This window comes from Gordionus sp. m RMFG-2023, chromosome 3, assembly GCF_954871325.1.
Source record: "Gordionus sp. m RMFG-2023 chromosome 3, tfGorSpeb1-WG-v2, whole genome shotgun sequence".
In the NCBI taxonomy this organism is placed as follows: Eukaryota; Metazoa; Nematomorpha; class Gordioida; order Chordodea; family Parachordodidae; genus Gordionus; species Gordionus sp. m RMFG-2023.
This window is the reverse complement of record NC_088777.1, coordinates 37,839,488-37,865,584: the sequence shown is the minus strand read 5'-3', so window position 1 is coordinate 37,865,584 and position 26,097 is coordinate 37,839,488. Positions and strand designations below refer to the sequence as shown.

The 26,097-nt window shown below is 26.2% G+C and overlaps 1 protein-coding gene across 2 annotated transcripts; it reads left to right on the top strand.

Annotated features, from left to right (window-relative positions):
- The first annotated feature begins 4,602 nt into the window (after positions 1–4,602).
- On the top strand, positions 4,603–25,918 carry LOC135925966 (probable flavin-containing monoamine oxidase B). Of its 2 annotated transcripts, XM_065461575.1 has the most exons (12): positions 4,603–4,747; positions 4,788–4,878; positions 4,925–5,159; positions 5,200–5,332; positions 8,062–8,246; positions 13,814–13,912; positions 16,293–16,386; positions 19,162–19,268; positions 19,695–20,042; positions 20,621–20,710; positions 25,048–25,148; positions 25,464–25,918. In XM_065461575.1, the coding sequence occupies exons 1-12, from the start codon at positions 4,633–4,635 to the stop codon at positions 25,714–25,716; spliced, it is 1,851 nt and encodes a 616-aa protein (XP_065317647.1). In that variant the 5' UTR covers positions 4,603–4,632; the 3' UTR covers positions 25,717–25,918. The 2 variants fall into 2 exon arrangements, with proteins under 2 accessions (XP_065317647.1, XP_065317648.1); XM_065461576.1 differs by lacking the exons at positions 25,048–25,148; positions 25,464–25,918 and adding an exon at positions 20,966–21,217.
- The last annotated feature ends 179 nt before the right edge of the window (positions 25,919–26,097 follow it).

The window sequence follows — 26,097 nt, the reverse complement described above, 5'->3', positions numbered from 1 at the left end:
TTTCCATAAAAAAATGACCGCCAATGTTTTTGAAGCGATAAATTTATGACCGCAGTCATTTTACAACAGTTACGACTGTTGTGAAATGATTGTCCTTGGTAAAATGACATCAGTTGAAATTTAACACAGTCAATTTCCAACGGTGCACCATATCTATATTTTTTAATGGAGCTATCGTTGAACAGAGTTGCTCCGAAAAAAAATATAAATATATTCTTTATATAAAAAAAATGGATCTTATATATTGAGATACTGGTATCTTATAAACTGTATCTTTTGCCAAATGAGAGAATCTTAATTAGAAGATACTTTTATAAAATAACCATAACCAATTTATAATAGTTTATAAACAATTTTATTGTTTATTGGTGAAGAACATAACATAAGTATATTATATGAATGAATATTTGCAATAATTAATAAAATATTCAATGGCGAGTTTAATAATCTGGCATTTTATTAATAGTTTTAGCCCGATATATGTAACACATTGTTTTAGCTCATTCATAGTATATTCAGTGAAAGGAAGATTATTATTTTTAAGGTGAATTAAAATATTAATTTGCAAAAGAATATTTTTAATAGATTAAATCATATCATTATTTATTAAGATAATCAATCAATTGATGTATCATTAAGCCTTTGACGTTTTGGCGTATTCCAAAACTAAATAACCTTTCAACTGGAGCTGATTAAGATATTGAGTATCATATTTTTGAAAAAATAATGGAAGGATAATAATTAAGCATTTCTAATGTATTTCCAGTAATGTTCGATTTTTAAAAACGGCTAACTCAATATTTTCGCCAGAAAAATATTGACTAAACCTCGAAATTTCGATACTATATGTCTAGACCTTTGCTCTTTCTAGCAAAATTTTCAGGCTTGCATAATATTTTTCTGGATAAAAAAATGAGTTAGCCGTTTTTAAAAATAGGCTCAAAACTAGCCGTTTAACAACACTAATTTCCAGTATCCTTACTATAATTAAAACCTCCAGCTCAATGTTATTTATATTATAGAACTCAGCAATATTTGTTTCATCAAAAGAAATAATCATTTTCTGAATTAGATTTTAAACGTTTGGTGTTATAGTTTGAGCTTGATTATAAAACTGGTCTACATTTAGGTGTTCTTTTATATTATATTTTGAAAGTAATTTTTTTATCATCCTACAATTCATAAGTTCTCAAAATAGAGATGTGATAATGATGCAAAAGCCTCGTTATATTCAACATCATGGGAAAAAATTTCCCAAATCATTTGCCCATACCATCTTCAATTTTTAATACAGACAGACAATATTGAAACCTTATATTTTTAAGTTTACCTAAGTTCCCTTTAACCACAAATAGTGGCACTATGCTGCTCTTGTAATTTGTCCTTCCTCAATAAAAACAACCGCTTTTTTAATAATGAAACAATCAATTGTTTCTAATAATAAATTAAATGCGATGTATATTTTAAACGTGTCATACTTTCGTATAAGTTATTCTACTTGATTATGTATGGAACATTTAGCTGATTACCACTTGTTATCTCCCTTATCTTTTCAGGAGATTTGGGCAACTTAAATTCCATAATTGTACATTTTCCCAATACTTCATATCAATCTAATTTTGTATAATTATTGGTTTTATTTTATTAATTGCATAAAATGAAGTTCTGGGTTAAAATATCTTTTTTATGGTGGTGGAATTTGTGTCAATATATTTAAAATAGGGCGGAAAGAAATAAAGAAATGAATACAAGATTTTACGAAGAAAATAAGATCCCATTCCTATAGGAAAATCCTAGATACGACATTGGTTCAACCTGTTTATTTTTGGCTCCTGGTTATTAAGGTTGCCAAAAAATGAGAAAATAAGATACTTAATTTTATTTAATAATTTTATTTTAAAATATATTTAAAACTGATAAGTACAATAATTTTCTAAGTTTATATAGTTTACGAAATCTATCAAGTAATTTATGTCGAATTATTGAGTTAATTTTATAAAACGAGTCCGCGAGGTTAAAGTTAATATAATATAAAGAATAAAAAAAAATCAATAATTTATTTAACAGATCGCGATAAATTAATAGATCAATTTGTACATCACAACATTTCACCCCTTAAAAAACAAACTCCGCTCAAATTCTTCTTATATGTGAATATTTTATGTTCAAAATATAATCTTGATATCGTGCGGGTAATGTTCTATTCCGGCTAGGCCTCGTAATGTCGGCTGTACAATCTTTATCTTGTTGAGTAACATTTCTCTCCTTGTAAAATGTAATCGTTAATAAAGTATTTGGGTCATGAATTAATACTTCTCAGTGGTAAATCTTTTCTTAAGTTGGTCTAAGTGCCTCCTTAATATACCATTTTTAGTTTGAATTGAAATAACATGTTACTTTATTTTTTTATTATAACGCCTTCATCCCACTTGTTTACTCCAAAATTTCTATACCAAATTTTTTCTCCAATATTCACCGTTCTATTTTTTGGTAAAGCTATGAACGAAGTGTTGTCGTCGTCTTTCTTATATTTTAATAAATCCCAATTTGTTTTCATATCATGATTGAACATGAGTTTTCTTGGTGGGGTGCCAGTCGTACTGTTTGACATGTTTCTGTAGTTGAACAAAAATTTCTCCAAAGCGATATCTATGTCCACGTTATTTTGTTCCATGCACTTCTTCATATGTGATTTAAAGGTTCTTACCATCCTTTCAACTTGCCCGTTTGACTGTTGATGGTGAGCTGAAGTCTGAAAGTGATGTATATCATGGTCTCTACAAAATTTTTTGAACAGTTGACTTGTAAAATTTGAGCCATTATCAGAAACTATTTGTTCTGGAAAACCAAATAAGCTAATTGTTTTCATCAATTCTTTTATTGTAAATTCCGAGGCTATTAATTTCACCGGCGCGATTATAGGAAACTTGCTGTACGCATTTACTATAAGCAACCAGTACTTGTTAAAAAATGGCCCAGCGTAATCAATGTGTATTCTTTTGAATGGCTTCGTCGTTAACATCCAAGGATGCTCTGTGTTAATAGGATTATCGGCCCAAATGTTACATGATTTGCATTCTTTTACTTCGTTATCAATATCATTGTTAATTCCAGGCCACCAAAGGTATTCTTTAGCTAAATGTTTGGTTTTGCCAGCACCCAAGTGTCCTTCGTGTAAATGTTGTAGCATTGAATTTCTTAAAACTTTAGGTACGATGATTTTATTTTCTTTAAATAGACAATTTCCCATAATACATAATTCCGTCACCATATTGTTATATGATTTATTTTTTATCGTGTCACCGTTTCTAATGTCGTTCATTATTTTCATTAATTCTCTCTCGTTAGAAGTTTCTTTTTCGATCATTTTAAAGTTAATTGGTACGTCCCATAAATCATTATTTTCTTTTATATCATCCATAATGTGTATTTCTTCTACTGAAGGTGTTAATGGCAATCTGGACAAACAATCTGGCACCGTGTTGTGTTTACCCGCTCTATGTCGTATTTCGAAATCGTAAGCTCCCATTGCAATATTCCACTTCTGCAACCTCATCGAGATGGATGAATTTTCTTTTAAACCTTTGGAAAATATATAAATCAACGGCTTGTGATCGGTGATGATTGTAAATTAATTTCCGATAAGATATTCTTGAAATCTTTTCATCGCAAAAATAATCGCCAACGCTTCGCGTTCAATGTTAGTGTAATTTCTTTCGGATTTACGTAAGGATCTTGAGGCATCCGCAAAACTGTTTAAAAATTTACGGTAATAGCTCGCCGTGCCTACGAAAGTAGATAATTCTTCTGAATTTTTCGGTTACGGCATATCAATAATTGCTATTATTTTATCATCGTTGGGATGTATACCATGTTTGTCTATATCATGTCTGAAAAAGCGTATTTTATCTTGCATGAATAAACTCTTGTCGAAATTGGGGGCTAATCCATACTTGATTATCTTTTCTTTTTAATGTTCTCCAAATGTATCTCATCGTTATCACCTGTAATTAACAAGTTGTCAATGTAGAATATACATCATTTAAATCTCCGAAAACCTGTTCCATAGTCTGTTGGAATATGGCTGAAAATGTTTTCAGTCCGAACGGAAGTCTCGTAAATAAGTATCCTTTATGCTTGGATATAGTTAGCAGATATCTAGAGTCTTTGTGAATAGGAATTTGCAGGAAGGCATCTTTGAAATCAATTTTACTAAATTTTTTTTCCTCCAGCTAACTTGGCAATCAGATCGTTAATTCTAGGTATGGGGTATTTGAAATCTTCAAGCGCTGGGTTAACTGTGTCTTTAAAGTCGGCGCACAATCTGAGACTCCCATTGTTATTAAAAACTGGTCTGAGTGGAGCTGGACTCGCCCATCTAACGTCTAAAAATGTCAAAATTTCTGCCCAACCTCCCCCTACCTCTATTCAAGATAGAAGATCCAGGAACCAATTTAATCCATTTTATTTTTACATATCCAAATCTTTTTATTTATACATATTTCATAAATAACTCATCACAATGTTTTTTATATATTATTGACCTAAATAACATATGACTAATATGAATGTCATCAATCATTTTTATAATAAATACAAAAATGATTCAAAATTTTTATAATAAATACAAAAATGATTCAAACATATGATATTTGTATCATCGGAGCTGGTTTATCAGGATTGAGTGCTGCTTATTATACCAGAAAGAAAAGTGATAAAATCAGCTTACTTATACTAGAGGGGAAAGGTTTTAGAATATTTTATTATGCTGCTTAAAAACCTTCTAGATAAATGTGGAGGACGTTTGTGTTCAACACCTTCCTTTAAATATGGTGAAAGTTTAAATAACCTAGAGTTAGGAGGGGAATGGATATCAAGGTACTAATATATATTGCATATTTATTTAACCATGATCATTTTTTAGAGATCAGGTTCATATTGATTGGTTATTATTTGACTTAAAAATTGACTTGAAAACTCAAAATCATACTGGAAGGGACATATGGAATTTTGAATTTTTTCTACCATCTTATTTAAATATCATATCTCAAGGAAAAAATATAAACATTGATAGAAAATCTTTAAAATTTATAGAAGGAAATGGAAATACATTTTTTAATTTCATATCAAATATTTTATGGAAAATTTACTTATGGAAAGTAATATCTGGTATTTTATTAACTTTAATAATATTATTAGGTTAACTTAATTCTAAAGATTTTAAATCATTTGAATTTATATAAAAAATACAATTATAATATGATTGATAATCTTGATGTAATGACTATGAAATCTTATTCAAGAAAATTTATAAATTGGTTATTGTTATCAAGTAATTTTATCCTAATTTAAACTTTTCAATAAATAAAGCTTATTTTCTTTTTATCATATTTTTATTATTATATACTAAAATTCATCTATTAATTAATTAGTATTTAACCCCAAAATCTGGAGTTCTTAAAATAGGGGTGAATCTAGGAGTCAGAACCTAGAGCCCTTTAAAATTTAAGAGAACCAGAACCTATGATCCATTTCTAACAAAAGTGCAAATAATTTATATTGTTTGAAATACTGTCTAAACATTCTCTAAAAAATAACTATTGCATTATTGATTGCAACATCAGGACAATGTTTTTTTTTTAAATTTTGAGCCCAGACTAAATTTTTAAGATTTATCTATTTATGGCCTATTCCAGGCTTGTATGTTTTTGATTTATATACCATTTACTACTATTTAAATATCTTGAATAATTATCAAATAATTTATTGAGCCCTTAATATCTAGGGCATGCTAGTCTCTAAGTTTACACATTAAAGCTTTATCTCATTATCCCCCTTATATCAGCTTTTAAGTTAAAAATTTTTATCATTTATATTAAATAAAATTAATATTTATATATTATTAGAGATCTGCAAAACTTGGCCTATCCAAAAGCTTAGACTGTAGATGGGCTAAAATTTTAAAAAAAAATTATAACAAGCTGGGCTGGGCAAAAAATATAATCGACAAGCAATTAATACATAATTTTTTTAGGGCCAGACAATTTATACATAATATATCAGGCAGGACCTCACAAATCCCTGTTTTTTAATAAAATTTTAATAGGCTGGACTGGGAATTAAAATTTTGATATTATTTTCTTGAATTTATTTTATTAAAACTATTTTAAAATAAATTACAATCTGCTTATATCTTTGTATTTTAAGAATTGTCTAACTAAAATACTTATCTATAAATAATATAATAAATAAATTTGCAAAAAAATTTAATAGCCTATTTGTGATATGATTATATTATCAATGCACAATACAGATGTAAAAGGTATTAATTTATAAAAGGGTTGTAGAAATAGATAGCAATAGAGAAGAGTTATATGATAAAACCTTAATTGGCATTGGGAAAAAATTAGATATAGATAGATATTAAAAATGTGATGGCCAGAAAATTTATATTAAGATATTTAATGGGCTAGGCGGACTTTCATAAAAATTTAATTGACCAGGCCTAATTTAATTATTTAAAGTTAGGATCAGGCAAATTTTTTAATAAATAATAACAGGTTGGACTAACCAATTTTTTTTTTAGAAAACTATAATAGATCAGGTAAATTAGGCCAAATAAAACAACTTACGAAAATATTCTTAACAGGCCAAAATGGGCCGGGATTTGCAAACCTCTATTGTGATAGTTTAAACTAAGGATGTACCGATACCACTTTTTGGAGGCCGATTCGATCCGATATTCCCAGTATTAAATTGATATCGGCCGATTACCGATCCGATATCATATCAATTTTGTATTCTGTAAAGATACCAATGGTTATAATTTTAATATGTACTTTTTATTAGTATCACATCTATGATTTAACTATACCATAACTTATGTCATTTAAATATATTATAATGGTTAGTTATAGTATATATTCAATTCAAATTCTATAAGTATATAAAAAAATTTATTTTTAAATCACACATACATAATAAGCAATAACATTAATCTATATACAAAGTAACAAACAAATATATTATAAAATTTGAAATAAATATTTAAAATAATATTATATCGAAGATTTCTTTCTAGAAATACCAAAATTTCCAATTTATCAGAGGTCAGACTGCGGCGATGGTAACTGTCAATATAACCATTTCACTAAAAACAGATTCTGAATATCGCACACTTTTATAAACAGAATGCGCAAAAAAATAACAATATGGCAGAATGTTTATTAATTAATTATTATTATTAAAAAAATATACATAATGGATTTCGATTTTATTTATAAAAATATATGATTTTATAGACATAACTTTTTTTAAAAATTTTATAACATTTTTAAAGACGCCATTTTATATCGGATCGGATCGGAAAATTTTATAATATTTGCCGATAACCGATATTATAAGTGGTTAAAATATCGACCCGATCCGATCCGATAAAAATATCGGTACATCCCTAGTTTAAACCTAACTGTTCCGCCTCAAGTTTACGCTTATTTTAAATGTTCGAACACGATTTTCAAGGAGGGGAAAGTTATGGGTGAATAAATATAAAATTTAAAGTAATTGAAGGTTTAAAATAAATTAAAGATATAAATCGATATTCTTAAATTGAAATATGATATTTATAACAAAATATAATAACGTTTAGAATAGATATTTAGATTTGTAATAATAAAATTATAAATAAATTAAAATGCGTTACCCAAATTGGGATCAAAATAATAAAAAAAAATCCATAGATAAAATAGAAGAATTTTTCTTATATAATAGACACTAGAAAGCTAATTTATAATTTACCAGATAATTTATATGTGGTTATCTATTAATTTATATCAATGGCATTAAAGACGTCACTATATATTGTAACGTCTTTGAGCAATGACTCCCAGTATATTTATTTTTTTAAATTATTTAATTTTTTTAATCAAAAAATTACCATATAGGATTGTCTTACACAATAAAGTCCGAATGAAAATAATTTTTAGCCAAATTTCTGTACATAAATTTTCAAATATCCATAAGATGAAATTTTTTTTTAAAAAAAATGTTATATTTATTTAGAATTAAGGATAGATGTAATGAACGTAACTCATAGGGTGCTATTCGGTACTGAGTCCAAACGAGTCCCGTTTTTGTTTTACGCCCTTTACAGTCTCCCCTTAACTTCTCATCAGGGATCTGGTATATATGACGCCTTTCTTGCCGCTAAATTAAAGGGAGATGCTCCAAAAAGAATGAGAATTAAGGTAATCGTTATATTTTGCTAAAAGAGGTGTTAAAAGGGTTACTGAGACCATTAAATAAAGTATATTATATGATATCATGTGTTGCTTAAGATAACAAAGTGAGTAAGATTATATCTTGATTCCTGACACTTATAATTTTATTAGATTATGTTAAATAATACAATATATTTTAATTATCAGAATTATTTGTTAACCCTCCATTTAAAAAAAAGCTAGTTTCCTCTTTTTTTCCTTTAAAATAAACTCAAACCGTTCCAAATTTTGTTTAAAAATCTCTCTTTTCATTTTAATTAATATTATATAAATGTGGTGTAAGAAAAAAATCATATTTATAGGCTAAACGACATGTGTTTTAGATTACAGCTATCCTCACCTTTATTAATATTGGCAAATTGTCTATTTCATTTATCCCATTATCAGTTTAAAACACAGAGATTCAAGTAGAACCATTACCACAAAATATGATGAAACTTTAACCTCATATTTTACTTAGTATTTATCATATAAACATAGTGAGCAAATGATACCATTAATTTAAAAAAATTAATCTGATGACTTTCATTATTTGTGCACTATAGGCACATTCAATACATATTGTCCAATTAACCCATTCCTCGCCAGCTGTTGTGAGCAAATGATATTATTAATTTAAAATAATTATTCATAGTAATATGGACATATATAATGACTTTCATTATTTGTACACTTAAAATAGGTCCATTCAATACATTTTGTCCCATTAAACCATTCCTCGCTAGCTGTTGGCTTTATAATTTGATCCGCATATTGCAAACCCCTTTATCACCTTTTTAAAACTTTTGTATATAAAAGTATGCTACCTCTGTACTTCTACCACTGGAAATATCATCATTGAAATTGAAGGAGTGAGTTGTGAAGATGTTATCGTCATTAGAATAAAAGGGGTCCGGTGAAAAATGTAAATAGAGTAAGGGTATTCTTATAATTTCCCTTTTTGCTAATATTTATTTATATTTCCTTATTTTTATGAAGGGGGCATTATCGTCATTGACTGGAGGGGGGGGGGTTATAACAGTGCTTGCCATTGGCGCTTTACCCCAATGCCCCTAAGTTCACTTAAACAACTATAAAGTGTTTCTATATAGAATAGAAGTTTATGAAAGCTTTTATCTGATAGTTTAGACATTTCATAAATGCCAAACTTATTTTAAACAAGCCGCTCAGAAATATTTATGATTGGATAGTATTCTATCAAAATTTTACATTTTGTTACCAGATGATAAGGTTTTTAGTGACTACCGTTTTACTTCATTTATCGTTTAGTCGCCGTTCTACCCTCTTTTATGATTTAACCTATTATTATTTTCAAATTAGCAACTTTTTAAAATTTGAATCATATGTTTAGCAATACTAAACAAGCTTTCAATTGGAACATGGATGAGAGTGACATTGTATTAAATGAAAGTATTTAATATATATAGTTTTATTGTAAATAATTTGTCTAGTAAATTATTTTTTTGAATATCAATTTGATTGAGTTCCCTAAAATCGTTTAAATTACTGGAGGACTTTTTAGATCGAAATATACAGGTTTTTGGGTAGTTATTTTTCTAATAAAATAAGTTATTTTTTGTATTCTTATCTTCATCTTCATTTATCTATTCCAATTTCAATGAAGGATAGATCATAGCAACTAGGATACTATTGTAAACATATAAAAATTTGCAAAAAGATTTTGAGAATGATATTTTATTAATTCATAAATGACTGCGCAAGAGGTTGACATCATGACTCGAAATCCGCAAAATCATTCAATTCCTAAGTGAGTTTATAAATATTCGGAGAGGCCTTTAAGGATCTTAAATGCTTTAGCCAATGGTTCTATAATCTGAATTTTTTTTAAAAAATGTTTATAAGTTTAGATATTTATTGGCCATATTATTAAATGAATTTGCATTATTAATATTAATAAAATTATATTTTAATAAAAAGATGAAAATAATAATGCAAACTACAACTCGGTTCAATAATATTACACTATGCATAATTTCATAAAATTAAATTACTATATAATATTACTTGATTATCAATTATAAGTGTTGTTAAATTATTTTTCCATTAAACAATTCATGCAATTAAATTAAATCATATCCCGTTACCATTTTCGAGTTGTGGCCATCAGTATTCTTTTTAACAACGCTGTTAATTATATATTTATAAACTATTCAATATTTTTCTTGTATAAATCTGTCATATTTAGTTTCACTCGTTTATAATTTAGAAATAATTAATCAATAACATTGACACCGACTTTAATAGGGAAGCGTCGCCTCCATTGAGCCCCCCATATAAAAAAACATAATAAAATCTTTAAATCTCATTATGCTAATTTTAGAAGAAATAAATCAAATATATTGTTTGTTCACAAAATATTTATTTTGTAGAGAACTCAGGTAATATGAAATATTAATACAACTTAATTTTTAGAAAAATCTTGTTTAAATATACAATGGTTTTCGAAGATAATTTGTAATTGAATGAATAGTTGAATTACAGTAACTATAAGTTGATATCATATGATATCAATAACTAATGAATGAAGTATCGGAAAAAAATCCTGAAATTTTTTTAAAATGTTATTAAAGATATATTACTTAGATTATCTTTATGCATCCAAAAATGCAGAAGTTCAATGTTATAATGGAGCCTCTAAACTTTATAATGAAGAATCTAGAGCAATCTATGTACAGTGTGCAGGTTATACATTAAATCTAGTGATATTAAGATAACTAGTTACTTGTAACTAGTTACATTTTAAAAAATAACTGTAATTAGTTATATTTTTAAAATTGTAACTAGTAACTGTAACTAGTTATAATTTTTGAAATGTAACTGCCAAAAGTAACTAGTTACTTTTAAAGATATATTCAAATAATTAATTTTATTTTTAATATGTTGTGATAAATTAATTTTAAATTAAATTTATTTTTTAAATTAAATTTATTAATTTAAAATTTTGTGAAAATGTCTGATTGTTATAATTTCCCGTTCAAATTGATTTTCTTTTCTTAAATTGTTACATTGCTGCTGGGCTTCATAATTTTGTAAGCAAATTCAAGTAATTAAATTTTAATATTATATTTATTTACAAATGTAGCACAATATATTTTTTTCCGTCAAGTAACAAGCATTGGAACTTCATATCATACGTAATAAAAAAAATTTTAAATTTAGTATAAGGAAAAACAAAGACAGATTATTTTAGAATTTAATATTAAATTATTAATCATTACTTACAAGAACCAAGTCTAACAAAAATATCATGTTATAGGTTTAATAATCTTTATGATAATGACAACATCATTGCTGCAATTCTTCACCCTTTATTTAAAACTGACTGGCCTTGGATTAGGCAAGAAAGGAATAAATCAAAAAAGGAGGAAATTTTAAATTTAATAAATACCTTAATACCTCAAAGTGAATCCCAGACGAATGAATCATGCTCAAAACCAACATCACTTGATGTAGTTGGATTTTTTGACCTAAAGCGCCAAATATTCTGGATAATGAACATATAGAAAACTTTATCAAATCTAATAACAATACTTTTTCTTTATATAACGATTTTCCAAAGTTAAAATTACTCTTTATTAAATATAATGTTGTTCTAACATCAAGTGCTCCCGTAGAGTGCTTGTTCAGTTTAGGTAAGCTCATTTTTGGAGATAAACGAGCACGTCTCCTAGATAATAACTTTGAAATTAATTTGTTGTTAAAAGCAAATAAACATTTATTAGATTCTAATTTTTATGAAAAATAAATGTTTTTTTTCAATGCAAATATATATTTTTATATTCGATGTAAATATTCAATTTTGCGATATTTTTTTATATAAATAAATTGTATATTATTTTAAATAACTGATTATACTTTGTTTATCCTAAATTTTTTTATATTAAATAAATGCATTCAATAAATAAATAATGCGCATATGAATGATGTATAAAGTAAGTAACTAGTTACTTTTGAAAATAACTGTAACTAATAACTATTACTTTTGTAAAAATGTAACTAGTAACTGTAACTAGTTATGTTTTTGCCAATGTAACTAGTAACTGTAACTAGTTATGTTTCAAAAGTAACTTTTAACATCACTAATTAAATCTTATGATACACGATTTTAATACTATTGCAAAAATTCTCTATTTTATAGTATTAAATAAATGGTTTACCAACGCATTGAGATATTTCGTTCCATCCAAAATGGAAATGATGGTTCAACTTCATTAAGGCAATTATGCCCTACACGCAGGTGTATGCGAATAATATCGCTAAAATCGATAGAAAGGGATCATGAAATAATCATAAAACCTTTAATAGAAATTATCAATCCATTTCGCAGCGAGGTTGCTACAAAAGCAAAAAAAACTAAATAACGCTTTTTGAAAACTTTTTATTTCTTAAGATGATGATAACATTGAGAAAGTAAAAGTTTTAAATGCTGATATCCAAAGTTCTTCATTACATTTTCAAAATGTTAAATATGAAATAGAAATCCTCATCAAAATTATAGATGCGATACGATTTGATGATAGTTTAGATATGTTTTTGAAGAGATGTTAATTTGAAGGAAAATGAATTAAGTTTAGAGGAGCCCATTTAAAAGAGACAAAAAGAAACGCCTTGTAAGGTACGAAAAGGCTCGAATTCTTCGTATTTATACCATCATTTTGGGCCAGAGATGAATTTATTATGAAATAGATCAGACTATTTGCATGTATAAAAATCGTTTCAAAAAACCAGCAATGAATCATTAATCAATTTAAGAGAAATTTAGGATTCAAAAACTTGATGTAAATCATGTTTCAGTATTCTATGGGGATGATTTTGAAATGGAAGGTCTAATTCTTTATAGAGATATATTAAAAGAACAAAATAAGAAAGAAATTATTTCGATTTTTTTATTCGCGCAAGTGCTTGTGTTCTGCAGGACGATGATTTTCAGGACTAATACGTCTTAAATTTTGTTTATGCTTCACCGATTAAACAGCCAAATCATATCGCTTTTTTAAATGTTAATAAAAGAAGAAGCAAAAGAACTTTATTTAAATAACACATTTTACCTTGAAAATTAATAGCATTTATTATATTATAAAAAAACTTTAAGGGAAATAAAAAATAAGGTTTTCTATACAAAATTAAAATTACAAGTCTTTTTTTGCTATTATTTATTACATTAATTAAAATTTGATAGTTTTTTGTTCAAGTTTGGAACAAATATTTTTAAAAAAATTCTGCCTCTCAGGACATTTTTATTAGTCGCCGCCTCTGACAAATAGAAAAGATGAGTGTTGTTAATCAGCTCGATTTGAGCCAATTTTTAAAAACGACTAACTCAATATTTTAGCCAGAAAAATATTGCCTAAGTTTCGAGATTTCGCTAATCTATGTCTAAAACTTTATGCCAACTCTGAGCAAAGTCTTCTGGATAAAATATTGAGTTAGCTAACTGATTTCAGATAAAATAGTTCATTTAAACATTAGAAAAAGGTTGTTTTATTTAACCCTTTTTTTAAAAAAAACAAAAGGAAGGCGCACATACAATATGTGACAAATTGGTCGAATCATTATCATCTAAACAGAACCTAAAAATTTCGTACGAAAAAAGAGTTGAATCTATCTATCAGGTGTTTATTTTTCTTTTATTTGATAATAAAATACTCTCCTATTTGTATTTTTTAAAAACGTTCAGAGAGATATGATTAGTTCTTTGATTTAAAAGAAATGGAATCGTGAAGTATGGTTGTTAAAAAGCCCAATTTGGATGCATTTTTGCAAGATTTTAGCCAAATTAATATAAAGTAAGCTCAAGATTTGGTAAAATAGGTTCAAAGTTTAAACCTTTCTGCCATCTATGAGCAAAATCTCCTGGCTCACATAATATTATTTTGGCTGAAATCATAATCGGTTCGTTTTTAAAAAACGACCAAAATCGGGCTTTTTAACAATTTTATAGTGAAGTTTCATTAAAATTTCTATGAGAATAATGAATGAAACGGATGTAATAAAAAAAAGTTGTCAGGAAAATAAATTTATGGATATCATTTTTTTTAATAGCATAATATTTTGAATTAAACCTAATTGTAATAAATCTTAAATTCTATGTGAGGACAACAGGTAGCAACTATTAATTTCAATAACTTAAATAAACAAGTTTTCTCAAAAAATAATTCAGCGGAAATATGTATATGTTAGCGTTAATGTGTTTTTTCCGGCAACATATTTTTTTTTTCAACTTTAGATCGTTTTTTGAGCGCGTTTTAAATTTACCGGAAATGTATTCCAGAATAACCATTGCCGGCAAAAACACATTGACACTAAAATATACATAAAAATATCCAATTTTAATTTTTATTAAGAAAACGTATTTTTTTAAAGTATATAAATGACCCTATAAAATTTAGCTTTAATTCATAAGTTTTAACAGAAAGTTATCACTTTAAAGTTATCTATTGTTCACGAGATAAGGTTGAAGATGAGATAAATAACAGGGATGTGAACCCTTCGACAAAAAGGGTTCGGGTACTGGAATAAAATTTGAAAAGACCCGGGTCCAGGGTCCGCATTCAGGGAACATAAAAAGAATGACTCAAAATAAGATTTTTTTTCATTCATTTATTATTATACTTAAATATATACATATTCATAATTTACAAATGAAAAATTTTAAAATGAAATAATTTATATTTTAAATGTTTTATTCTCGCACAATTATAATATCCTCAAATATCATCCTTGAGAATCCCACTAGACAATATATATTTCAAAGATGAAAATTCACGTTCTACCCATACCTAAAATAGATGGTTATTTTTATAAAATTATTGTACTTGTGTCGCCGGTACAGCCATGAAGATTCTAGATAAGATATATAATTCTGGATATATTGAAGAATTTTCTTCCAAGAATTTTAAAATATTTATATCCCTATTTATTCTCTTAACTTCTGAGAACTTTATTACTAAAGATGCAATAGGTATTTTTTGATCCTCCTTTCTATCTGATGATAATTTGATTTTTTTTTTCTATCTAAAAGTAAAATTTCAAGATCATCAATGTTGCTAATCACTACAACCAATAGGGATTGTCGTAGCCTCCAATATATTGTAAATAATGGAGTTTTGCTTATGCCATAAATCCTTAAGATGGTCTATAGCCATTTGTTTTTGCTCAATACTCAATAAAATTTGATATCGAGGGTCTAAATATATAGAAGTATACAACACTATTTTGCAAATATTGTTGCTCTCGAATTTTCATGTTTTCTAATATTTCGTATAAAAAGGACTGTAAATTTTTCTAAATTTAATCGGCATCTAATCCATATGCCTTAAATCAAATAAACATAATTGTTCTGGTAATCTTAATATTGTTATTTTTAAAGGAACTAATACACTAGTAAGGTCCTTTATTTGTCACCAATCATCTTCCGACAAAATAATTTCACATGCTTCTATAATAAAATCATTACAGTATATTTCAAACTTAATAATCGTTCTAGCTTCATACAAATTGAGGACCAACGTGTTGTGCATTATCATTTAAATTAAAATATTACTTCTAACTATAAAATAATTCACTTTCAAAATAATCAACGTATTTCTATAACATAGCATATTAATAAATTTACATAATAAAATATTACTACACTGGAAAATAATTTATCTTCTCTAAGTAAAATGGAAGTCCAGGAAGAAAATTGAAAGAAAAACGCGAAGATAAAATAAATGATTCCACAAAACAAGTTAATAAAATTTATATTATTTTTTAAAAAAATATTTTTATTTTTAAAATTTTTTATGACACCTAGAACTCTTTAACCCTCCACTTTTAAAAAGGGTTCGGGTTTAGCCAAAATGCGAGGGTTCGGGTTCACATCCCTGATTAATAATATCTTTAGAGAATATTTTGTGATCTTGATTTATGAATCTAGAGAATTGAAGGTTTAAGGAAAAAGTGATTAATATTTATTAAATTTATAAAAAGAAAAACTCTTTATTTTAAAAGGATAAAGATACCAAAAATTTTACGATAACTTGTCGGAATGGGGAAGTGTTTGAAAGCAAAACAGTTATAATGGCTATTCCTCCTGTGTGCTTAAGTAATCGAAGTGCTTTTTGTCAAATATATGACAAATTTTTTAAATATGAACTTTACTTATTTATTCATACGATTTTATTTTGGCAAGCGATTTTTAAAAAAATTATTTGATTATTCTAAAAGAATGAAGAAACTTTTCTGATAATTTTTTGATAAGACCGCTGGTCTGATGATTAATTGCCAAAGAAAGAAATGAAGAAAGATAAATAAAGAGAGAGAAAAAAAGGAAAGTTTGAAAGAAAATATTCTTAACCGGCTCCATTTTTCGTTATTTTAAAAGATGTAGCTCCTTATTATTTTATTATCGAATTGAAATATTTATCATAATTATTTTATATATGTGATACAACTAATATATACAAACTTAGCTAATATACAAACTATTTTGCTAATTTTTATTTTAGGAATTTTTCCAGATTTTAGAGTATTTTATGATTTTTTTAAAAAGTTTTAATAGATTTTTCCAATATTTTTATAAATTTTTTCTATTTTTGAGTATTTTTCTAAATAAAATATTGATCTCATTTCCTTTTCCCACTTTTATATTCTTTTATATTTCAACCCATTTTTGATTATTTTGATTTTTCTCTCATTTCCGTTGCTTTTGAATCCCTTGTTTCCATTTTAGAACATTATATTTTTAAAGTTAAAACTGATTTTTCTCAGTGTGGGTTACCTTTATATTTTTTTCCGTTTATTTTTTTTAAAGTATTTTAAAATTTTTTTAACTTAATTTTTTTTTTATCTAATTTTGCATTCCATCTATTTTTTTTTGTGAGTAATTGATCATTTTTAGCCTGATATACCTTAATTTTTACCTTATCTTCAAATTTTGAAATTTTTAATGATATTTTTTCTCTCATTTGATTGACTTATAACACTACCCCCCCCCCCCAACCCCCCTCCCAATTATTTTATTTTTCATTTTAAAAGTATTATTTAATTTTTATTTTCTTAATTCTATGATGCGGCATACCACGAGGATCGCATAACTAGAATACGTTTCTCATAAAAACATTTTTAGAAAAATCACGAGACAAATCCAATTTCTTTACTCACATTCCTTTTGAATTTAGCTACTTCCAGATACTTGTTGCTTAATAAATTGCCATTAGAGTCTTATTGAAACAACTTTTATATTCCCATCTTTTAAAACTATTTTTCATTTATTAGTTTTCAATTTTTATATTCCCATCTTTTTAAACTATTTTTCATTTAGTTTTATTTTTTAACCTGGCCATATTTTTTTCTGGGTGGTAAACAATATAAAAGTCGCTACAAATAAATGTTTATGAAAAAATATAATTGAATCCTAAGGTTAAATAGGAGAGAATGATAGTAACGATTGTACCGCAAGTCTCTTAAATTAGTTCAAATTCAAAGGGAATATGAGGAAAATGCTTGCAACTTCTTAGCAAGCTTTAATCATTAGGGAAGTAGAAAATACCGTTTGAATTTGAGTTCCAGATCTTTTTCATAAAAGAGGGGACCATGAAATATGTTCAGTATTTTTGAGTCAATAAGTTGAATTTTATTGTCTTGGGATGGCTCAGGGTATTCTTAAAAATGGGATTATGATATATAAATATTCTAGTTATTAGATCTAACTTTTGATTTCGTTAGTATGCCGTAGTATAACATACAAAAAATACAAAATATAAGTTAAAAAATACCTTAAAGGCTAAGAAATCATTAAATACTCGCCAAAAAATGGGTGGAAATATGCAAAATTAGATTAAAATTAATTATAAAATACCAGAGATATAAAAATACATTAAAAAAACTAAATCTTAAAACACTCAAAAATTAAATTCATAAAATAGTTTTCTTATAAAAAATGGCAGTTGATTTTATTTTCTTATATACTTAATTTAACAAAATGAGCGAGATATAATGATTTAATGAAAAATTTCTAAAAAAATATTGGTAGATTAAATTTTCCATAAGATTGTATTAGTAATAAAAAATAATTTTTTGTTTTTTTCTGAAAATACTCTTTTTTTTTCTTCCTTATAAAATACTAAAAAAAAAATTGGAAAATATATAAAAGTAATCGAAAACGTAAAATAATCCTATTAAATTTTTAACAAATATACTAAAATATTTTTAATGGGGGAAATAATTTAAAAGTAACGAAAATCAGAGGAAACTTTAGTTTGAGTAAATAAGCAAAAATGAGTTGAAAGAATTTAATAAAATACTCAAAAATGGGGAAAATAGTATAAGTATTACAATTAAAGGGAGGAAAATCTCTAGACGATGAGCCCCACACCTTAAATATTGCATAATGGCTTAATTATTATGTCTTTTGAGATTTCACTGATTATGATTATACTAAACCAGAAATTTTTAAAATACTTTGATTTCAATACTAATCAATATTTAAGCTAAAAATAATTTTAATGGTTTATTTATGATAATAATAAATTATTTAATTTATTTATTAAAATAATTTTTAAAATAGAAGATAAAAATTTAGAATTTTGATGCTTATTTATATTGAATTTTGACTGTCTGTCTGTAGAGTAACTTTACTGGATTGTATTATTATTGGATAAAATTTCAAAATAATATTCATCTTAGATTAGATGAAATTTTATATAATATATATAAATATAACCTAATTTTATATCGAGATTTAACACAAAACCTCTCTAAGGCACTTTTTAGTTTTTTTTATATAGTCTGTTAATACCTGGGAAAATTCCCAAAACTATAGCCAGATTAGTTAAGTTTGAATAGTAGAACATATGCACTATATATTTATTTTAATCAGAAGACATCAAATTTGATCTGATAGCACCATTATCAAAAGGGCTAAGTTCTTTGTTCCAACATTGTCAACCAGGTCATGTGATAAAATTCGTTATCGTATTTCCCACGGTTATTTATATTTATTCATTTTATGTCATATCAACTTTCCTGTTTTAAGATTATCAAAGGATTTGGCTTCATAATGTCATTTTTATTAAGGAGCTGTTGTTATAAGATAGCTTCCAAATTGTCACTTTATAGTATTTTAATGTAGTGATTTGATTTGTAGCTCTTAGATATTACGTATATAGCATTATTTTTTAATATATTTTTAAATAATATCTGGCCCCGACCACAAGTATAATTATTAAAAATTTTATCCCGATTATTTATATAAGAACAAAATATTATGAATCTCTTAAGATTTTTAAAAAATATTTATATTGTTTCTTATCTTATCAATTTATTTATTTTACCTTAAAAATCAATTAGATTTTGAAAGCAACAACATTATGTTACAAAATCATTTATTCGCTTTTTTAAACATTGCTATAGCCTTTCTGGCGCGATCTAAAATATTCCGGACTAGTAGTTAACTGTCCCAAAGAAAGACCTTACTTTTACGGAAAAAACTTCCTCGAGGACGAAACAACACCATTGGAGGAGTCGGAAATGGAATTAGATCTGAGATATTCTTACTTTTGCAGTAAAACGGAGGTGTTTAGATATAAGGGAGCCACTCCGGTAGCTCCCTTCGATTGTGTATTTGATTCGGGACCTGGCGAAGATGATGGAACAGAAAAGGGCGATACGGATGAAAAGATTTTGGGAAAAAGAATTAAGTATGGGTCCCTAAGTGGGTTCATAGGCGGTGATAATTACCTGTTTTGGAAGGACAAACCGGTACTATCTACTATATCATATATTTATGTTTGAATATATGGTTTACGATATAATTACATTTACAACATTATGTATTTAAATACCAATCATAGGAGGTCGGGGATGATATTTTACAGGGTTGGTCGGCACCTTGCATTTCATTCCTAAAATACTTAATTATGATGGTTGAAAATTTTACCTAATATATTTAGAAACATGTAGCTTGCATGAAAAAACGCACTTATTTGTATAATTTATATTTTTTTGGCTTTTATCTATAAATACAATATTTTTGTTAAATTAAATAAATAGTGATCAAGATTTGAATATAATTTCATATGGTTGTTTTTCGGAATTTAATTATAATTTTTCAATTAGTTAAATTTTTTTATTTTACGTTTCAATCAAAACTCATAAAATTATAATTTTTCTAATGGAAATAGGGAAAGTGGAATTGATTAATTCATTTTTTTAAAGAATAATATATCTCGTTCTCGCTAAAACCAAAATCAAACCAAAAAATAGAAACAAAAGTTACAAATTTTTTAGATCTACGTTTGGTTGCAACGCTAATTATAGATGAATTTATTATGTTTTAGCAAAAGGAACGATTCGTAGCAATTACTTCTTACCTCAATTTCGTGTGGCAAACTACTAAAGCTAAAGAATCTTTACACTACTTTGAAAAGGTTATCAAAATATTTGTGTATATCGTCGCCTAAGAATTTGAATATGCCATCTCCAACTTTTGTAATTTTACAGGAAATCAGTTTTAAAAATTAAGTTTATATCATTTTCAATATGATGATATAACCTATTCTATAAATTAACTTATTTTATAAATATTGATTTTTATGTAAATAGAATAGTATAATTATAAAAAATTGATTTATGTTAAAAAATCATTTTTGACAAAAATGAATATAAATTAACCTAATTCTCAGGCGGTGATATGTTCCAAGGAAATTAGAAGATCTCAATGACATAGATCAGAACGTTCTGGGGAAATTATGGAACGAGCAGGGACGGGAAATGAGATTTCAGGGATGTTCCCGAAACAGTTCTAGAACATTCGGGGAAATATTATAAAAATTTAATTTATTACATAATATTTATATAATATTTATAATGGTTCATTTCATAAATATTCGTTTTTCCTCTTTTATTCCAGTTTGCTTACATAATTTTACTACCCATTATTTATTATTAAAACACTTTTAAATCAAATTTAAAAATAATTTTGTTATAAAATTAATATACTATATAAATAAAAGTTTTACAGTTAATAGATAATTTTGAGTGTTGAAAAGTGTTTCCGAAACTCAAATTTATATTAATGTTAATATTTAGAGAATGTCTTTAATGGATGTTTATATGTAATAATAAGGATTGGCCAATAAAAATCAATTTGATTTAAATCACCCCAATTTTTTTTAAAAAATCAGTCACTATTTTTAATAAAATTCTATTTACTAAATTTGATCAAAATACTTAATGTAAGGAAAGGCAAAGACCTAGATTATTTTAGAATTAAATAATTCTTATATGAAAAAACTAAACTGTACTAGTAATCATGCATAACGTATAAGATAAAAAAAAATATTTGATATTTCATTGTTTTTATTTTTGACATAATTAATTGTTAATTATATAATTCTAATCTCAATATAATGAAATTATTTAATATTCTAAAGAAAATTAGTTTGTTCAATTCAAGGCTTTGAACCAGGGATGTGAACTCTTCGACAAAAAAAAGGGTCCGGGTTCGGGTACAGGAATAAAATTTGAATGGACCCGGGTCCAGGGTTCTGGGAACATAGAAATAATGATTCAAAATAAGATTTTTTTTATATTCATTTATTATTATACTTCTATACATATTCATAATTTACAAATGAAAAATTTAAAAATGAAATAATTTATATTTTAAATGTTTTATTCTCGCACAATCATAATATCTTCTAAAATATCATCCTTGAGATTTCCACGTAAAGTAGACAATGTATATTTCAAAGATGAAAATTCACGATCCTTACCTAAAATAGATAGTTATCTTTATAAAATTATTGTACTTGTGTCGCCGGTACAGCCATGAAGATTCTAGATAAGATATATAATTCTTGATATATTGAAGAATTTTCTTCCCAGAATTTTAAAATATTTATATCCTTATTTATTCTCTTAACTTCTGAGAACTTTACTATTAAAGATGCAATAGGCATTTTTTGATCCTCATTTCTATCTGATGATAATTTGATTTTTTTTTCTCTATCTAAAAGTAAAATTTCAAGATCATCAATGTTGCTATCATTATTATTATCACCACTACAACCAATAGTATTGTCGTAGCTTTCAATATATTGTAAATAAAGGAGTTTTGCTTATGCCATAAATCCTTAAGATGGTCTTTAGCCATTTGTTTTTGCTAAATACTCAATAAAACTTGATATCGAGGGTCTAAATATATAGAAGCTTATACAACACTATTTTGCAAATATTGTTGCTCTCGAATTTTCATGTTTTCTAATATTTCATATAAAAAGGACTAAATTTTTCTAAATCTAATCGGCATCTAATCCATATGCCTTAAAATCAAATAAACATAATTGTTCTGATTGTAATCTTAATATTGTTATTTTTAAAGGAACTAATACACTAGTAAGGTCCTTTATTTGGCACATCATCTTCCGACAAAATGACTTCACATGCTCCTATAATAAAATCATCATAGAAATCTTTCAAACTTAATAATCGTTCTAGCATCATACAAATTGAGGACCAACGTGTTGTGAATTATCATTTAAATTAACATTTTATTACTTGTACTACAAAATAATTCACTTTCAAAATAATCAACATATTTCTATAACATAGCATATTAATAAATTTACATATTAAAATGTTATTACACTGGAAAATTATGATATCAATCTCTAAATAAAATAGAAGTCAAGGAAGAAAATTGAAAGAAAAACGCGAAGATAAAATAAATGATTCCACTAAAATAGTTAATAAGATTTTAAAAAATTTTTATTATTTTTTAAAAAAATATTTTTATTTTTAAAATTTTTTATGACACCTAGAACCCTTGGACCCTCCACTTTTAAAAAGGGTCCGGGTTCGGGTTCAGCCAAAATACAAGGGACCAGGAGGGTTCAGGGTCTGGGTTCGTGTTCACATCCCTGCTTTGAACCCTCCTTTTAACAAAGGGTTCTGATTCAGTAAAATATCTTGAACCCGGTGGCTCAGGGTTTGCAGTTCAGAAAAATAAAGACTTAGTTTTAGTATTTACCATAAAAATAATTTTATCATTATAATTAGAATACAGTACAATTTAAAAAATAATATTCTATTTGTTTTTTAAAATTTTATAAGAGAATTATTGATATCCCAAAATCTAGATGATAAAATTAGAAGATCGATTTTTTATGCTACAGCGCATTGCAACTTTTCATGTACTCGATATTGGTAATTGAATTTAGTTGTTTAAAAAAAACTAGTTTTCCTAAACAATTCCTAAATTTAGGAATATACTCTAATTGATTGTTTTGCTATGAATTAAATGGTGCTGCTAACTAATATTCATTTTTTTTTATTTCATCTGAAAACATAATTTTATTAAACGGGTCAGATGCAGCCTAAAATTTTACCATGTTTGACTAAGAGATTGGTTGAAAATATAAAATTAGCCAAGTTCCATTGCCACTTTGGTTTCATTGTTTGTTAATTTAAAACATATTTGAAGGTTAGTAGTTGGTTAATGGATAAATGTCGGCTAATTTCGGCTCAATCTTTAGATGCCTACCGGAGAATCAACATTAAGGCGTTTTAATTTATATTATTTTCTTTCAAATTTGAGCTGACATCTATTTAAGAAAGTCACCGAGGCCAGTTTTCGGCTAAAACTTGGTTTATCCGATTTTTTAACCGGCTAAAAATCGGCTTAAATGGCTAATAATATACGGTAAAAGTTTTAAATTGTTGATTTCAAGATAATGGGTATAAAAACAACCATATAATAATAAATAATAAACACCTAATTTAGATATGATTTTTTTTTTTAAATTTTGTCAAATAATCAAATATTCTTTAAAATGATTAGATCCACAAAATAATAATTTAGATTATTTTGAATTAAGGGTATACGAATATTTTAAATTTGGCGAATATATCAGGCCTAATTGTAGCTAAAATTAAAAATAATAAAACCACCATTATTTTATTAGTCAAAAAAATATAATTTTAAATTTGGTTTAACAGTTTTTTTAAGGATATTTATAATCGTATTCGTTTTAGAAAATGAATGATTTTTCCACTTGATATCGACTATTTAATAAATTTTTTAAACACTTTGCACATTTATCGAATATTTGATTCATAGTCGGCTTTTCATTTGACAAAATATCAATTAGCTCATGATTTATCAATATATATATTCTTTCTATAATTTCCTGACGGGATCTCCTGAAGCAGTAACTTTTTACTTACAGAGAAATATCATATTAAGGTAAAAAATATTTATGATGTATGATATTTTTCAATATAAATCTGTAACTTCGTAACTTTTTACTTACAGAGAAATATCATATTAAGATAATAAATATTTATGATGTATGATATTTTTCAATATATCTGTAACTTCTTATTGAAATATTAGTATTTGGTTTAAATCGCGATTTATATCAAAAAAATCGATTTTTAAAAATTTGCCGACCCTTGTAATAATTTATAAATTGAACTAAATCTAAGATATCTTTAGGGAAACGCTTTCCAAAACATAGAATTTAACAGTAACGTAAAAAAATCTTCGTTTTGGGTCCTTGGAAGCTCTTGACAACTTTGACGCATTACTAATCTAAACAACATCTGAATTTGTTAATTCATCTTAAAATTAACTATTAACATAATATAATCTTAAAAGTGTATAGATTTTAATAGGAAGGAATACATTAATTAAATACACTATGAAAATTTTAAAATTAACAATATATTGTTTAAATATGAATAACAATTTAAAATTCAAAAGAATTGGTGCGAAGAAGATTTGTGCTATGGGGGCCCAGTTGGTGTTCCATCTACGGGATATTCCAAGTATTTATTGAACCTCAGAGAACCTCACGATAAATGGTATATATTTAATTAAATTAATGGAAATGATTATTATTTCAAAGATATGAAAATAGCTTTTAAATCTTTTAAAAATATATGTATTGCATTTATTTATACTATTTCCCATGTTTTGTATTTATAAATACAATAACACATCACGGAAAGTTTAGTATTGAATAGGCGTCATTAACCCAAACCTATTATATATTTTTTAAAAGATCATTAAAAAAGTGGGTTGTTTATAGGTCGAAATAGAATTTTTTCTTTACAGGTAACCTTAAATTTAAATTATTTTATTTTTCTTTCCATCATTCATTTTATCCCCTCTTAAAGCTTGTATTTTGCCGGGTCAGAATCGGCGGATATAGATATGGGATCGATGTCTGGGGCCGTCCAAGCTGGGTTGAGGTCCGCCGTGACATGTTTAAATGACCATTGGCCCGATGTGATTAACGAGTCCGAAATTGGAGCAATGAGAGGTCGTGAAGACCTAAGCTCCGAAAAAAATATATTTGGCTATGAAAGGATGGTATCTTCTAGATCTAATTACTCGATAAACGAGCAATCGAAAAAAGGAAAATTATAAGTAGGGAAAATGGAAATATTTAAATGGATTTTGAATATCATTTAATAATCTATTTAAAAATTACTTACATAACAATATCCTTATATTAATAAATAAGAGATGCGATTAAAAAAAATGAATGCCAAATATTTTTGACCGCAAAATTCAAATTGTTATCTCTGAATTAAGTGATATATATATATAATGATATCTGTGATAGATATAAATGATTATTTTATATTTTTATTTGATCTTATTCACATTGCAATATTATAATGATCAAAGTTTTACGTTTTTTTAAATACACGAATTATATAACATTAAATTAATGTGATAATATAATATAAATTTATTTATACGAAATAAATTTTTTTTAAAATTGCCTTGGAGGAAAATTACCTT

Coding starts and splice junctions, on each gene's coding strand:
- LOC135925966 (XM_065461575.1), top strand. CDS start 4,633: ATGATTCAAACATATGATATTTGTATCATCGGAGCTGGTTTATCAGGA. Junction 19,269..19,694: donor TCGTTATCGTATTTCCCACG/GTTATTTATATT, acceptor ACATTGCTATAG/CCTTTCTGGCGCGATCTAAA. Junction 25,149..25,463: donor AGAGAACCTCACGATAAATG/GTATATATTTAA, acceptor CCCCTCTTAAAG/CTTGTATTTTGCCGGGTCAG.